Here is a 16,640-nt window from a genome sequence, read left to right on the forward strand (position 1 = left end):
ATCAGCTGAAGTAACGCGTTATATGGGACATTTCTTAAAGTATTGATGCTGTAAAATGAATTTTGGGGGCAAAACAGAGCGACAAACACAAACGTGTACATGCATGTGTAATATTTATTATGCAAACATACCAACATACTTAAATCTAAGTATGTTGTGCATGCACACGCACACACAGCATTGCTAAAGGTCTTCTCCTGCCAGGTGGCATATACTGTATCATTCATTAATCTGTGCACTTTGCCAGCTGCTCCACTATTTGAGTGACTGGCGACATCAGCTTGGCGTGCGTTTGTTTGTGCTGGCAGCGCTAAAGCAGGTACAGCGCCGGGCCGCAGAGAGAGAGCGAAAGAGAGTTGGAGAGTTTGTGCTGGCAGAGCTCGCAGACAATAAAGCGGTCCGACCGCGGAAAACTACAATTCCCATGGTGCCTCGCTTTGGCAGGGCAATCACAGCAATCACTGCAGCAGCAGGGTGTGTGTGTGTTATAACCTGCAGGGTTTTGGTGTATGGAGTGTGAAAGTGGAATGTGAAGGCTGTTGGACCGAGAACAGTAACGGAGAGCAGCTCGACAAAACGCTTATATGGAGAGAGGCTTTTTAACGAACTGTCCTTGGCTGTCTGCGCCGAGAGAGAAAGGCTGCCTCTGTTCTCCGTGTCGGAAACAGAACTCGGAGACGGCTTGCATTATGGCGAGCTGGATAAAGCAAAAGGAGGGGAGTCGTCTGTGGGGGGGGGGGGGGGGCAATGACAGAGAAAGAATAAGGGAAAGTGAAGCAGTCTCCACCGAGCGTGACGTTATAAGGAAAAGGCTAAAATGAGCATTTGAGGACAGAGGAGTGATCTGGCCTCAGCGCAGGGCAGAGACGATGGCAACGCTCCTATTTTAACAGCTGCAAGGGATTTCCATTGTAAAATCAGCTGACTTGATGAAAGGAGCACTTGTTGCCTCGAGTTGGAATCGGATGGCTGACCGTCTCTGTAACCCATTATGTTACTGGAGGGCCAGATTAAAGGCAGTTATGTCGCTGAAACTATTTATCTTTCGCGTCCAGGTTCAGCGTCTAGTGCTCATCAGGAGCGAGGAATTCCTGCAAGGCATTGTGGGATGCATGGCTCTCTGCAGCCAGCATCTGCAGGCCAGACAGGGGCGAGTCTGCAGCAGCAGGAGCTTCGATTCACGTTTTGCTCTCTCTCCACGCATGCACGCGACAGTCTTTACCCTCGTCTCCTCTTTTCCTCTCTTGGCTCGCGTCCTTCTCACCTTCATCTCACCTGTACTGCCCTTTTATTCGATCCTAATATCACAATTCTACACGCTCAAGACACAAACCGCGGTCCAACTGTTTAAGCAGTGAAACAAGGAGAGCAGGACTGACATCTCATGGAAAACTTTCCTTTAAGCCACATTTTTAAAGGTAAACAGGATTTTAACGAGCTTATAATCACTCAGCAGATATAGCATGTAACCCATATGATTCAGCTTATCCAGTAATCACTGTGTTCTTGCTGTTCAACACAGGAGAGCATTGTGTAAAGATGTGGATGGACTGATCTTTTAGGTAAGTAGTGGAGTAAAGAAGTAACTGAATTATGATGCGACCTTAACCTTGGATTTAATCTATGTTGAATTCATTCTTATTTTATTTCTATAGCACCAAATCACAATGGCTCTGGCCTCGACGTGCTTTGTGAAGTAGACACAATAACACAGAGAAAACCCCAGACGTCAGATGCTGCCCCCCCTTTGAGCAAGCACTCGGCGACAGTGGGAAGGAAGAACTCTGTGTTAAATGGAAGAAACCTCTGGCAGAACCAGGTTAGGGAGGGACTGGTTGGAAGAGAGCCAGAGACTCAGAAGAACTAATAGATCAGGGGTGTCGAACTCCAGGCCTCGAGGGCCGGTGTCCTGCAGGGTTTAGATCTCACCCTGGGTCAGCACACCTGAATCACATGATGAGTTCATTACCAGGCCTCTGGAGAACTTCAAGACATGTTGATGAGGTCATTTATCCATTTAAATCAGCTGTGTTGGATCAAGGACACATCTAATCCCTGGAGGACACCGGCCCTCGAGGTCTGGAGTTCGACACCCTTGACCCCTGATACGAGCAAGTTTGAGAGACTCAGTAAATGGAAAATGGACTGGTTCTTCTGTACTACCGCTACCTGAGCACTCTAACTGCTTTATACAGCCAGCCGTATTCACCCTCATTCATTCAAGCACTTTTTCTGCATAGGTGCTTTCTGTCTAACATTCACACACATTCATACTCTGATGGATCCATCAGAGAAAAACTTGGGGTGAGTGTCTTGCCCAGAGATATCTGCTAACCTCCTGATTAGTGGATATGTTCATTATTTTACCTGCAAACCACCACTGACTGACCTGGTCTGGTCACACCTGATGGTCTGGGAAACGTCTGCTAGCTCACATTAAACTCGTGCACGCACACAAACCCAAGAGAGACGAGCACTACTCACTCACCTCCTCTGTAAGGCCTCCAGGTGTAAAATTTCCCCCGAAAGGGGATGCTATCGAAGTTGGAACACTGAATCTCTCGGAAGTCCCGAGAGCCTGCGGGGCAGTCCTGTAACATACACGTGTGCACGCAGTTTTATACGTGCAAGCAGATAAAACACATTCATTCCAACCGTAGTCCTCTTCTTGATTATAGTGGTTTGACTAGTTGATGAGAGCAATAATGATGATGATGATGATGATGATGATGAAGAGCCATAATACTCACATCTATATTGCAGGACCTGAAGCGTTTTCTCTCTCCTAGGCAATATTTCCCACCAATAGTTGGCCTGCAGTGACACAAAGAGATCCGACGTCCATCACACACAGCACTGACTTTCAGCTTTCTTCGTGTTTAAATTCACTGTCACTGCATTATTGTTTTTTCACAAACAGAGCTGCCGTCTGCCATTTTCACATGACTGTTGGTGTTAGACCGTAAACAAATTCAAAGAGAACGAAGCCAAATCAAAGATGCTAAATGACGCTTAAAACGACACAGGAGAGTGTCGGGCTCAGATTTGGGTCAATCCATTTTCAGTTTAATCAGTTCGAGACCAGGCATCTGGCATCTGCGATTTAAAAGGTCATTTTGTGATCATCCCCACTCTGCTGCTGCCTGCAAGAACATCTTGGATTAAATGATAGGACTGATGTTTTCAGCGTGTTTGAGTTTGAAGAAGCAGCATTTAATGGCTCATTTACTTCTGCCCTATGGCTTTGGATTTAATCTAACCAGTAGTGAATAAATACCACTTTGGAAAACTAAAAACATATAATGAAAAGATCCTATTGCAATTCAAGCATCGATTACCAGGCTTCCACTTGCACACATGGGTGGGCTGGCTGTGTCCATCCTGATCTGTGTGTTTTGGATGTTGGGCTATAATCTGGAGATCCTCTGGACTGAAACAACAGCTCTTATAATATATGAATACTTACCATCTCATATGGTCATTTAACTGCAACCACAGAAGCTCCACCCACCTGCTATGCAAGCTTTCCTTTTATGAGGGGCAGCCAATGAGAAGCTACAAGGCTTATTACTGAGGATGAACCGAGACGCCACCCGGAGTAAGTAAGTAAGATAAATATGGTTCACCTTCTGAATCACACTGAGCTGCTTTAGTAAAGTTCAACAATAAAAACATGGAGGACGCGTTGGCTAAGATCAGGTGAGCTAAATCCGTACCTGGGGCTGTCGCAGTGTCTGACAGAAGAGGAGACGCCGCCTCCACATGTCCTGCTGCACTCCTCCCAGGGAGACCACAGACCCCAGCCTCCATCCACACCCTGTGGGCGAGTCCCGTACGCTACGCACACCCTCTTGTAGCACCACTGCACAGTTGCAGATACGTGTAAGTATAGCAATTATCATATATAGTTATAGTTATATTTGATTTATTTATATAGCACATTTAAGTACAACAAGAGCGTTGACCAAAGTGCTGCACAAGAATACAACATACCTACTAAAATAACTTAGAGTATTGATAGCAAACACCAAATATGAATTAACAAATAACTCTCATGCTGTATTAAAAGCCAGCTTAGGCTGTCATGGTCCGTGGTCCTGTGTCTGTGGAATGCGTGATGCTCGGGTAGCCACACCCCCGGGCTGGGCCATCACCAGCACACCTGCTCTCCATCACGGTGATTACACGGAGATCCACTTAATCCGGCGCTGACGGATGCTCCACGCCAGTCCGTTAGTCATCCCCACAGTGGTAACCAGACTTCCACGAAAAGCGTGCATTCTCTTCTGCTTGAAACTTTGTTTAACCTGCCTACTTCTGTCCAGGTTTCTACTCGGCGTCTGCTACCTGCCTGTCCTCCGGCTCAACTGGATCTCGCGGTGCTCACCTGGCCCACTCGCCATTCCCACGGACTTCCTGCCCCCACGGACTGCCACACTTCCCTCCCGAGCTCCCACGGTCCCGTTCTATCGTAAGCCCCTACTCTAACTCAGTCCTGATATGCTTTCCCCGCTTCCTGGCTCCCTAGTAATCATCTCCCCTTTCTATTGCAGCCCCCCGCCGTCCCGATCCCGGCTTCCTCGTGTCATTGTTTCCCCGGGTTTTTAGTTTCTGTTTTGCTCTCTAATTTCCCCGGGTCGCCTTTCGTTGTTTCAATAAAGTGTCTTTCTGTTAGCTCGGAGTCTGCGCCTGGATCCTTTCGTGCCCGCGCACCCCGGCTCATGACATAGGCGCTACGACTGCAAACGCTCGATCGCCTCTATGAGCCTCAGCCTTGGTAAAAGCAAAAGATCACTTGATCTAAGGGGGTATAAGGCTGCAAGAGGTCAGAGAAATACCCGGAGCCTGTGCATCCAGGGCTTTGTAAGGCAACAATAACATTTTTAAATTAATTCTGGACAGGATATGTGCAGCAACATCAGGCGTCGGCATATACGCTCTAATCTCAAAGAGAAAACAAAAGAAACACACGTGACTCACAAACCTACCAACGCATGTTTACTGAGATGATATTTTTCCCTTTTTTAAATTTGTAATCGTGCAGGTATTTGATGACGTGCTTCTTCTTTATTCTCGTGAACACTCGGCCCTCACTTGCAGCCATATTTGGACTTTGTTTTGCTTTACTGCTTTACGCCCTAATTAAAACAAAAGAGCATTATTACCCCTTTCTCTATGGTGTTGGTCTGACAGATGGTTCCCTCTGCAGCGGGAATGCTGGTTGTGATACAACGGTTGCTCTTACTCATGCACCAAAGTTCACTGCAGACTTCCTGTGTGTGTGAATGAAAGAGAGTACAAAGAAAAAAACATTTGAGACGGCGAGACGTGCGATAAAAGAAAAGAAAGCATAAAGCGAGACAACCTGACGGTCAAAACCCAGACGTGAGAGCAGATGTGTGTCTTGTTCACCTTCCTCTCTTCTCCCTCTGTAGCAGTGCCTCCAACACCTGGCGGTGGGGGTTATGTTTTACTGTGTACACGTGCTCTGACCGCGTACTATCAATAATAACGAGTCTATAAAGCAGTTTGCTGTTCCAGATGTCCGCTCACTCTGAACCCGGCTCCGTAAAACTTGACCGTGCAATAAAGTGGATGCTATTAAGCGAAGGTACGATGTTTCACATCACAGATTTGTAAGGAGATTTGAAAGGCGCCTGCGAATGGACGCACGGTGAAAGAAAGTGAGGCTCGTTGTTTAAACAGCACCAGTCCACAAGGATTAGCTGACTGTAAAGGCTGGCAGAGGGAGAAAGTGTGTGTGGGTGTTATGGTGGGCACCACATGTGGGATGTGGAGATGTTTTGCTCTCAGATTCTGGATACTCGTCTCAGTCTTATTATTCTGCTGTTTAAGGTTCTGGTTTTTGTGTTTGTTGGATTTGGAGAGTTCCCGTTGTGCTTTCCTGCACTCGTTGGGTCTCGGTTTGAGGCTGTTTGTTTATACGATGCACTGGTTTTTAGTTTGTCTTGGTTTATTATAGCTGACTGTATTATTAATGGTTTCCCGTGTATTTGTTTACGCTCCGGCCCCCCTGCGTCCCCCTGTTAAGTACTAGTGTTCATACCCGTGTCTGTGGGATTGTCCTGTTTTACTTTGAAGGGTTCATTTGTTCAGTTCTGCTTCCTGTCCGTCTCCCCTGATTCACCTGATTGTTTTCACCTGTAGTTTTCCTGCGTACAGGCTGGTGTGTCCCACGGGTGCTAACCTGTTTATTTCTCCAAAGGTTGATTCTGTTCATCTGGATGTTTTCAGTGGGAGAAATGTTTCGTCATCATCAGGTGACGTCTTCAGTCTCAGCTGACTGCAGGTTTCAACCTTATAAACAGGACATCTGCATAATGACTGAAACCAGCACCACTGAAGGAACGATGGGCTGGAGGTCAGTTCCTTAATCTTAATTATGCAAAAACTGTTTATTTCCATTGAGATTTAAGTTTCTTTGTGGATTTTATTGGTTTTCCATGTTTGTGGACTTTTGATCCCACTGTGACTTTTGTGTTTCTTGGATTATTATTCAGCTATTAAAGCTTCCTTTGTTTGTATCCTATACTTCCTGTGCCACATGTTGGATCCTCTCCAGCTTTAAACACATATAACTGTGTCAACCAAGGTGTTCGAGGCACTGCATACACCTCAAGGGCGGAAACTTAAAAGGGCCTAAAAACAAAAAGTGTGCTGCATGTTTGTTATTGATGACGACTGCATTGCAACAAACTGCTCCTTTCTGCCTCTCGATGGGTCTCCTGCTGCATTCATAATTGTCTATAACAGCAGGGATACTTAAGACAGGTTAAATACTATCACTAACGCAGCATGAAAGTGCAATTATATGGATGCCTGTTTATGCCACTTTTGCAGAGTTGAAAATTTTTGGGTCGTTATGTTGAACTCGACTACCCCCAAAGGGCAATTCTAAAACTTGGACGTTTTATGCTGATGTTATATGAAAATCTGTCCATGCCGCTTATCCAGGGTCGCGGGGACAGCACCCTGAGCAGAGCCCGGACCTACTCCAGCTTCTCCAGGGAAAGTCCGAGATGTTCCCAGGCCAGCCAAGAGATATAACCTCTCCAGCTTGGTGTAGTGTCTAGTGTAGTATATTCATCTTCCTGTGTCATTGTAAAGACATTTCCTAATTTGTTTGACACTGACCTTTGACCTTAGAGTGTTACATACCATAATGGTGTATTTAATTACGTTTACTCACATGGTTGGAACAGAATAGGCTGAAATCTCCAAGCTGGAAAAACTTTTAAGGTGTAGTCGTGCAGTTTGACAATGAAGGTCAAAGCCAACCTCGGTACTCATGTCACGGTATATCGACAAGTCTGAAGACCACCCATAGCAAATTGGAGGTAATGTAAAGTTTTTCAACACACTAACATGAAATCTTTTTTCTCTCCAGTGGCAGAAACAATAAAAACGACAGACATCACTTAAACGTTTGTCCGTGGATCTTTTCAGAAAATATACTGTAAGAAAAAAATATGAATATTGAAAAATTCTGTAAAAGTTGAGCGAAAGATAAGAAAATATACCCACCGCGTATTTGCACTGTCGAGACCTGACGCCGTACTGAAAGCGGCACTGTTCGTCTGCATCGTAGGCCTGACCTGGCGCTGTGGTGGGGTACACAAACTCCTGCTTTGGCGGGACGTTGTTCAGGCAGGAGCCCATACCTGAGCTACAGGTGCAAACGAGGAGACAGAAAGAAAAAACACTAAACGGGCTGCGGTAAGTTTTCCTGCTCCGTCTGCGACTCGGATGTTTCTCTGACCATCAGACATTTTACACCAGTCTTCGTGAGACCGTTCCTTCCTCAACCCTCACATTTACAAATGATTTACACCGCTGCAGATAATCTGACTCACTCCAGGAAGCTGGTGATGTAATCCCGGCTGCAGGCGGACCAGATGAACGGATTTGTCTTCATGGTGATGTGGTCAGCCATCAGCTTGGCAGTCTCCTGGCTGCGGGGCCCGCAGGCGTTCCCCATGCCGTCATGGTTCATCCCAAACCTAAAGCCCATGATGATACAGTGACAACACTTTGAGGCCATGTGGACGGTAATAATCCCTGCAGCAGCGACGGGGACAGTGGAAAAAAGATCACTGTTGATAACCGAGAGGGATCTAAAGAACAGACATGTGAAAGATTACAGTCCACAGCTGTCTGACACGTCCACTTTCCATCTATCAAAAAAATCCCACCAGATGTTTCATTAGTATCATCTTAGGACAGCGGTCTCCAGGAGAACCTGGTACCCTGGTGGTGTTGTTGTTTTATTGGACATCGAGTCTGGGACTGATTTACACCTCATAAAGGCACATCTGTACGGCTTTAAAGGGGCTTAATGTCTTAACTCTCGTGTTATTATGTTTGAATAACAACAAAACGGCCAATTTTGTGTCACACGGGGTCAAGTTGAGAGCTGCCTTTCTAATTAGGTTACTTTTATAATCAATTTCTAAGGAAATTTGTGAGGATTTGTTACTCTAGTATTAAATGCTTTCGCCTGGAAAAAGAAAACACGCCTTTTGTCAAGTCAAAGATTTTACACATCAAGACGTGATTAAAGAAATATCATCAGAAAATTATTGAAATGCAACCCCAGACGTATGAACGGATTTTGATATTTTACATAACAACAAACTAAAAGCTGAAATTCAGAAGCAGCGTGAGAAAAACTAAGCACGCCTCTCGATTCAGAAGCTTGCAGAAGCTTTAGCAGCGATAACTTATTATTGTTTCCTGTGACTCTATTGAGTATCTCGCATCATTTGACTCCCCAATCTCACTCTGACTGGGCCGTCGCAGTACTCGATTACTTCGTTTTCTTAGGCATTCCCCACATGGAAAAGATAAATCTTCTAAAGTTTGTATCTGTCTTGTGTGAAACTTGTATGAAAAGCATACAAGAGTGAAAACAGATACAAGATCCTTAAAAATTATATAAATGAAACTTGTATGTTTTGGATACTAAAACAATATATGAAAGTAATGAGAAAGTGGCCACTTTCATGAGTAGATCATGTAAGTTTTTACTATTTCTTTTCCATGTGGGTCTGCTGTAGATGTGCTGCTGTGTTCGGTATAATCGTCCTGATTCATGAACCAATGATGACTTCAGAAGACGAGTTCATGGTTTGCTCAATGACTGTAAGGAGCCTCTGGCAGCTGAGCATTACAGTCAAACATCTCCACTCTGGTCTGTTCAAAGGACTTCGCTCTTAAAGTCTTGCCGCCTCTTCAGATGTAACTTTGCAAACTTAAGCCGTGCTGCCGTCTTCTTTTGGCGAGAAGAGGCTTTGTGCTGGCAACCCTTCCAAACAGGCTTTTTCTACTGGATTGTACTGAACTTTAGCATTTAGCATGCTTACTGAGGCCTGTGGAGTCTGATATCGAGCTCTCGGGGTTTTTGACTGACAACTGTCATGAATAGGGCTGCTCAATTAATCGAATTTTAATCACGATTACAATCTGGGCTTTCAACGATCATTAAAAATGACTGAGCCGATTATTAGCCCCTCCCTCATGCTTTACTCTCGCGCTGCTCCGTGTGGCAAATCAAGCGCACTGCTCTGCATTTCGAATACTTAAGAGGACCCGAGGAAGCTCGGAAAGCTAAGCAGAAATTATTTGGAGAGGAGAGTGACTGCCGTTGGTTGAAAAGAGAGGTAAAAAAAAAAAACCTTCAGTGGTGTGGAAACATTATGGGTTCGCGGAGTCAGACGTGGATCAAGTAGACACAGTGTGTAAACTTTGCTACGGTGTCATAGCTGCACCACAGAGCAACACTGCAAAGTTCACTAAACATAGATGTTTACATTTTTCATTTATTTCTTATATTGCAAACATTTGCACTGTTATCAGTATTTGCACACTATTTTATATTATTTTTTAAAGTCATTATTCAATACATTGTTATTGTTAACCATTTAAAGCCGGTCAGAGCAGCATGCTCGTTTTGTGTAACTATTTTTAAATCCCTGTAGAACCTGAACCGCTAAGCTAGCACAATAAATTTTTCTCCATATGAAACCAGAGGAGTTGTACTTACATCTTATGCCATCAGCTTGTCCTCGGTCACGGTTTCCTTCCACATATAGCTTTGCAAAAGTGCATAAAAAGCGCTTGCAGCAACAAAAACATAATATTCCAGAAACAGGCTTTGCCGATCCGATCAGCTGTTCATAACACTTCCCACATTGAAAAAGACAACGCGAACTATCGCAAGTGACGTCATTTTCGCGGAAAATGTAGTTTTTTACTTGTAGGCCTTAGAACTCGAATTGCACTGCTGGAAATAGTTTATTTTGATGCACCTGCTGTTTTCTTTGCAAATTTGCATCATAGGATTGTTTTTTTTGTTTTTCCTGCAGTGTATATAAAAATTGCTGTATCTCCAAAAATAAAACTATGAAGACACTCAAAATAAATTTCCTGTTGTTGTAAACTATTTTTTGCAACTTTTTTGTATTTAAAGTTTTGAGGGATAAACCTCTTAAATTTCTCCAAGTAGAAATATATGTAAACAAAACAAAAACGATTTTCAATTTTTTTGTAGTTTATTGCACTTTTTTGCAATTAATGTAGTTACTATGGACTTAATACATACACATTTTTAAAATATAGGCTATAACAGTTGTATTGATGTATAGCAACTTGAAATGCTCCCACAAATGGCACTACAGCATGTAAAAAAAAAATAATATAAGCTCTGGCGGACTTGGTTCTATGGTAGATCTTAAAGGGTTAAATAAATATCGTCAAATAATCGTGATCTCAATTTCAGTGAAAATAATCGTGATTATCATTTTTGCCATAATTGAGCAGCCCTAGTCATGAATGTTTTTCACGTTCTTGGAAATCACCCTGTGAATCCTCATTGCTGATGTCTGCAGACCAGCAAACTGACAGAACTTCTGCTTCTTTGGAGGCGCTCACAGTTGCTGACGATCAGTTCATCAAGTGCTACTCACACTCTAGTCAGGGTTAGGGTTGGCTTTTTGTTAAACGAATAATGACACGGTGTAATATGTCATGACTTATTGTTCATCGTAGATCATATTTACCTCATTTTCTCAGGATGTCCTGATACATAAAAGGCGACACTTCCTCGTACTCCTAACGGCGGGCATATTTTCATTCCTGAGGTTTCTTTCAGCAAAGAATTTTTTGAATTATTCTTGAAAATAAGATAAGTAAGTAATAAGATTAATCAGCAAAGTCAGTATGCTTGCATGCTGAAGATCTTTGTAATTTATGCACAAAATTTTACAATGCAATGTTTGAATCTCTAAGATTTCACAAAAACGTAATTAATTGTTTGCTTTACTGTATTTGATTAACAGCTGTAACCTCAGAGTCACGTACAAGAAGCAAAGGAGTCCATGGCAGGCAGCGATATCACTCTCAGTAGCTGCGTTTGTTCTCAAAACGTTCCACCTCCCTGCAGAGTCATTCGTGTTTGGTCCCCTCATGTGTGCACGCTCATGTGTGCACGCTCATGTGTGCACGCTCATGTGTGCACCCTCATGTGTGCATATATATACATTAATTAGTCATGTTGACAAGGTACCCTCAGGGTTTGGGTGCTTTAAAAAACAAAGACCTGTGTTAACCATTAGGAAAGCAGAACCCTGATGGATCCACCATCTGCACGAATACTTCTCGATGCTATTTTCATACATAAATGAACGGGACGGTGAATTGCTGAAGGATACAACAGTAACAGATGTTGAGACAGAATTGTACTCCCGCTCGTGAGCGGATTTCACTGGGATGCAAAGGAACGACGTTCAGCGTTCTTACTGATGGATTTGACTCGTGATGTTCGAGACTCGGTCCCCAGCAGAAGATCAGAAACACCCCGAAGGGACATTTCACGTTTCAGGAAGGACAACCAGGTCTAGTTCACGGATCACAGATTGTGCGTCTTTTTTATTTAAAGAACAGATGTTTGTCATCACGTGTGAAGCACTTACCCGTGGCCTCGGTGCTCGATTTCTAAAAGAAACACTTGTGGATTTTGACCCCGTTTCCGGAGGTTTATAACACAACCCCCCAACGCATACTTTGAAACAAGGCTGACACATTTATACGGCATTTTCGTGGGATGGTGGTTGAAAGACATTTCAGCATCGCTATAAATCAATTCCTTTAAATCCCAGACAGCTTCAAACCCATGTTTAAGTCTTGTTTCACGGACAGCTGCGATGGATCTACTCATCGAGTTGGCAGCCGGTTTAATATTTGCAAAGGCCGTATATTCTGGAAACGACGCTGCCGTCTGTGGCCAGCAGCATCGAAACTGAAGGAATATTTGTAATTCTTCTGCTGTCTGACACCTCGAGCTCTGCAACGCTCCTGCCTCTGTGGCGAAGATGAATTTGTCCTGGAATTCACAAACTTGCGGGATTTTCCTATCATTCGACAGATTTTTATCGAGCCAGAGTAATTATATTAGAAATACAAGTAAACGATGTTGCACAGCGATGAGATGATATCAAACAGAAGTCTCTTTTTTTTGTGCAACATCTGCAAATGTGTCCAGGAAATTAAAAATGAGAGCGTGCGTGCGTTTGTTACTCACGTGTGTCCAATCTCATGGGCGATAGTGAAGGCCGTCCCCAGGCCGATGTCCTCGTTGATGCTGCAGCTCCTCTCTGGCTCACACATCCCTCCTACCGGAGCCAGACCTGCAGAAATGCACTCTATGAATATAAAAAACAACTCTACTCTGAAGCAAGCACACGAACCGAATGAGAATCCCAACTGAGAGAAAGGATGATGTTCCCAGCAGCCGCAGCTCACTATTTTGCCAACTCTGCTTTTAGTAAAGCGTGCGTTGTTATCAGTAAACATGCAGAGTGTAAAAGTACACAGATGCACATCATTTGCATCGCACCTTCTTGAGCATGTAAGAACTTTAAACATGCATGCACACTTTTTTTAACGTCAAACCTGCAACTCTTTGGAAAGTAAGAGCACACTGGGTGGGACCCTTGAAATTATTCTCAGATGAGTAACTGATTTCAGAGTTAAGGATGGAAGAAGGTGTAGGGTTACGTTTATGGTTACGGTTGGGAGGAAGCATGAAGCTGTGACGGTCAGGGCTAGGAGAAAGAGTCAGCGGGATCAGAAATATGGAAGTTTGTGGTCACGTGTGATGGAAGGTTACCTAGAGTTTCACAGGGCTTGTTTTTTTGGATGCAGATGTCATACCTGCAAGACGTGAGGAAAAACAAAAAGGAGGTTTGACAGTCGTACACAACAAGGTGCAGAAACTGCATCAGCTGCTGCTTAAGATACATGTGAACACACTTGGACACGCAGCGTAGTCACACATGCACACAGTAGCGACAGCAGACGGATAAAGTTTTAAAAGAACAATAGGCGGAAACCGCGGACGGTCACTGCGGTGTCATCGCGTCTGAACAGCTTCCATCCCCGCTTGATAAATGCTGCTGTAAAACCGAGCTGTTCTCACCAAGCCGCCACCAAGACCGCATCTCAAAAAAGTTGTGACATTTATCTGCTTTCACGCCCCACCTCCCCTCGCCAACGCTAACCTCCCGCAGCTCGAGTTCGTGGCACATTCTTTTGCACAGAATAGGAAAGTATTTGTGGCAGCGCTGCCCGAGCACAAGTGCGTTCAGATGACTCTGACCAAACCGTGGCCGTGCTGTTCACTGTTGCACATTCCTGAGTCAATAGCACCAGTGTTTTTTTTGTTTTTACTTAACATGCATCTGCCACTGGTGTCTGCATTTTGTGCATTAAATGCGAGTATTCAAATAACGTAAACTATGATTCATCACCTTTTCCCCCCCAAAGTTAAACTATGTCAGTATTTGTTTTATCTCCCTTTTTTGGGGGCTGCAAAAATGAGATTGTAAGCATACGAACACTCATGCCTGCCATAAATGTTGACTTGCACAGAGTCTGTATCAGTTTGCAAAAAGCTATACTGTATAAATTTCCCCCATCCCTTAAGCGGAGCGATGCCAAAACACCGGTTCAGGAAAAGTGGAATGAAGAGAAGTTAAAAACAATCTTCAGTGTCGGGCAACACTCGGACTACATGCTGTCGTTTAAGACGAGTTAATCGAGGGAGCCGCGTCAAATTCAGCCTGTCAGGACTTGATAGCACATTAAATCCATCCATGAGATCCAGTGAACTCGGAGGAGGAGGCGGATCATCTCGGTGTCACTGTCTGATCAGGTGCTGAACTGTGTGGCGCCTGAACTGGACAGCCCAGCTCTCCTGGTCAGGTCTTACTGGCTGGGCCAACCTTACTATATTTAGTTTTCAACACATGACTGATTCTGTTGACTCTTAATTGAGGTTATTTGTTCCTACGAGGGTCACAAGCGGACATTCCCGCAGGACAGGTTTTTCTTTTCGAGGTTTCCGACCTGGTGATGAGCACGGCGGTGTCGTGATGAGCAATGCCGTTGTCAGGTATGGCGTTCCCGTAGCTGCTGCGGTGCTGGATGGTTTTCTGCCACTTGCAGAAGCTGTCTAAAGACTTCCCCGCATGATGGTTGATCTCCAGTGTGGGCTGGTGGGGACAGACAACAGAAGCACTTCCTTTGTTTAAACACAAAACAATCAGCTTCAGGAATGAACGAAAGATACTTAATGTGAAGTTATTCCAACATCAACAACAATTACAACAATGCTATAATAACCCCGTCTTCCTTTATTGCAGCGATTGAGGCATTTTTCCACCGCAGCATTGCATCTTAGTCCCTCAATCCTGTAAAAGATATGTAGAAGCGCGGAGGGAGTGCTCTGCTGGCCACAGCTGGCAAGAACTCGTAACCCAGGAATGTGTGCGGTGACATAACTAGTAATTGTCTTATCCCACAGTCCCTCATTTCTGGCCCTACTGCTGTCCTCATTTTCCTTTCCAGGGGCAGCTTGCCTATTCAGACCTGGAAAACGGCAGCAGGAGCGCTTGCACAGAACACTCTCGATCCCGCCCCGACCTCAACGGTCCACGGAGTAAGAATAACAACACTAATACTCGCCTACCGCTAATGACCCTAACATTTACTTCACTACCATGTGAGATAACGAACATATCCTGGCACTAAATTACGGGCTCTAATTTTGAGGCACTATGAAAAGCATGAATCATAAATGTTCCCTAATAAGACGGCCACAGAGGAAACCTCAAAGCAGCGCCGTAATTCCCCTTTAATTCAGCATGATTCATCTGTCAAAGTGCTACAAGGTTAACCTTAAAACGGAGCCGGGTACACGTCTCACCGCATGCTGTTAATGGCAGGCTAATAAGGTCATTTACTACAGAGTCACATGGCACAGTCGTCTGCTGAGCTGTGCTGGTAAGGTCATGCACTTTTTTATGAGCTAAACTCCTGCCCTGCGGTCAGGTGTGGACTGTCTCCGGCAGCTGCATCTTTTCTGACCTGCAGTCACTCGCTGGCGTTATAATACACGTGAAAAGGAGTCTGCAGCCATATTATCGGCAGCGGCTTGAGCTAAATGCTAGCATGAGTGCGTCTTCTGTGTTCACCTTCTCTTGTTCAACATGTGACTCTACCCCTGATTGTGCTCCTAGATGAAAAGGTCGATCATTCTTCCCTTATTACAATCGTATTTTTTTTAATGGATGTACACACAAAGCAATAATTTGTAAAATGTAACTGAAATATATCAAATCAAAAGTTAATTGATTCAAATAATCAGTGGGGGAAAATGTGCTCGGTGCCAATCAATTCAAGTTTATCTGCCTAGAATCCACTAAACCTTTGAGTGCACCAAAAAACCACATGCTGCCAGTGGATCATAAAAGCCGTTAGTTATGTATATTCTGTCACAGTAAGTTTTACTTATATAGTGCCAAAATCACCTCAAGGCACTTTACCTGTAGGTAAAGACCACACAGTATTAGAGAGAAACCCCCTATGAGCAAGCACGTTGGCGACAGTGGGAAGGAAAAACTCCCTTTTAACAGGAAGAAACCTCCGACAGAGACAGGCTCAGGGAGGGGCGGGACAAAAGACACACTGTGGAAAGAGTAGGACCAAAGCATTAGTATTAGCAGTAATTCATGCACCTTACCTGGTCTTCCATGAGCAGGATGAGTCGCGTCACCACGATGTTGACTGCATTCCCCAGGCTAGAATCCTGGAACAGTTTGGCAACCTGACCTCCAGGGAAACAAGAAAAGACCAGTCTTAAAAACGGCTGATAGAACAGCCGAGCACACCGCGGCGGGCTTTTTCCTGGCAATCGTTAGCGTATGTTCTGTAGATGACAGACATGTTTTCCCGTCATTTCTCCCCGCTGGAGCCCAAACGAAAAAAAGAAACAAAAAAACACACTGGGGACGAGAGAAAACGGGACTTTGATGAATACAAATACAGATCCCGCCGCTCTGACTGCATAAACAGGTGCTTTTATTTTAACCAGGGTTTCATCCATATGGTGGTTTGAAAGTCAGAGCATACTGCACTGGAGAGGAGAGCTTTGTATCTAAACAGACCAGAGCCATACACTTATATGCTTGTGTCTTCATTTTCTAGCTAGGCGTTCACATTAAACGCAGCACTAATGTGTTCTCCGTGTACAACAGCTTAAGCACTGACCTTCCAAATCATCA

General features: G+C 44.3%; 1 protein-coding gene and 1 long non-coding RNA gene across 2 annotated transcripts in view; one reads left to right on the forward strand and one right to left on the reverse strand.

Annotated features, from left to right (window-relative positions):
- Positions 1-16,640, reverse strand: part of adamts10 (ADAM metallopeptidase with thrombospondin type 1 motif, 10) — a 56,451-nt gene that overhangs the window by 17,465 nt on the left and 22,346 nt on the right. Inside the window, exons 6-15 of the mRNA XM_086268144.1 lie at positions 16,100-16,183; positions 14,425-14,570; positions 13,187-13,230; positions 12,599-12,704; positions 7,875-8,021; positions 7,546-7,687; positions 5,166-5,273; positions 3,717-3,862; positions 2,751-2,814; positions 2,489-2,591 (exon numbers count right to left, since the gene is read on the reverse strand). Of these exons, the coding sequence (XP_086124270.1) occupies positions 2,489-2,591; positions 2,751-2,814; positions 3,717-3,862; positions 5,166-5,273; positions 7,546-7,687; positions 7,875-8,021; positions 12,599-12,704; positions 13,187-13,230; positions 14,425-14,570; positions 16,100-16,183 (1,090 nt within the window). The remainder of the gene's footprint in view (positions 1-2,488; positions 2,592-2,750; positions 2,815-3,716; positions 3,863-5,165; positions 5,274-7,545; positions 7,688-7,874; positions 8,022-12,598; positions 12,705-13,186; positions 13,231-14,424; positions 14,571-16,099; positions 16,184-16,640) is intronic.
- LOC147310633 (uncharacterized) lies at positions 763-7,429 on the forward strand. Its single transcript, XR_015125581.1, has 6 exons — positions 763-1,562; positions 1,656-3,602; positions 3,732-3,882; positions 4,070-4,251; positions 4,326-4,471; positions 4,554-7,429. It is a non-coding gene; the product is annotated as an uncharacterized LOC147310633 (long non-coding RNA).

This window comes from Aulonocara sp. 'chitande type north' Nkhata Bay, linkage group LG17, assembly GCF_057382095.1.
Source record: "Aulonocara sp. 'chitande type north' Nkhata Bay isolate Kocher_YH1m ecotype deep benthic linkage group LG17, A_spYH_male_GT1.1, whole genome shotgun sequence".
In the NCBI taxonomy this organism is placed as follows: domain Eukaryota; kingdom Metazoa; phylum Chordata; class Actinopteri; order Cichliformes; family Cichlidae; genus Aulonocara; species Aulonocara sp. 'chitande type north' Nkhata Bay.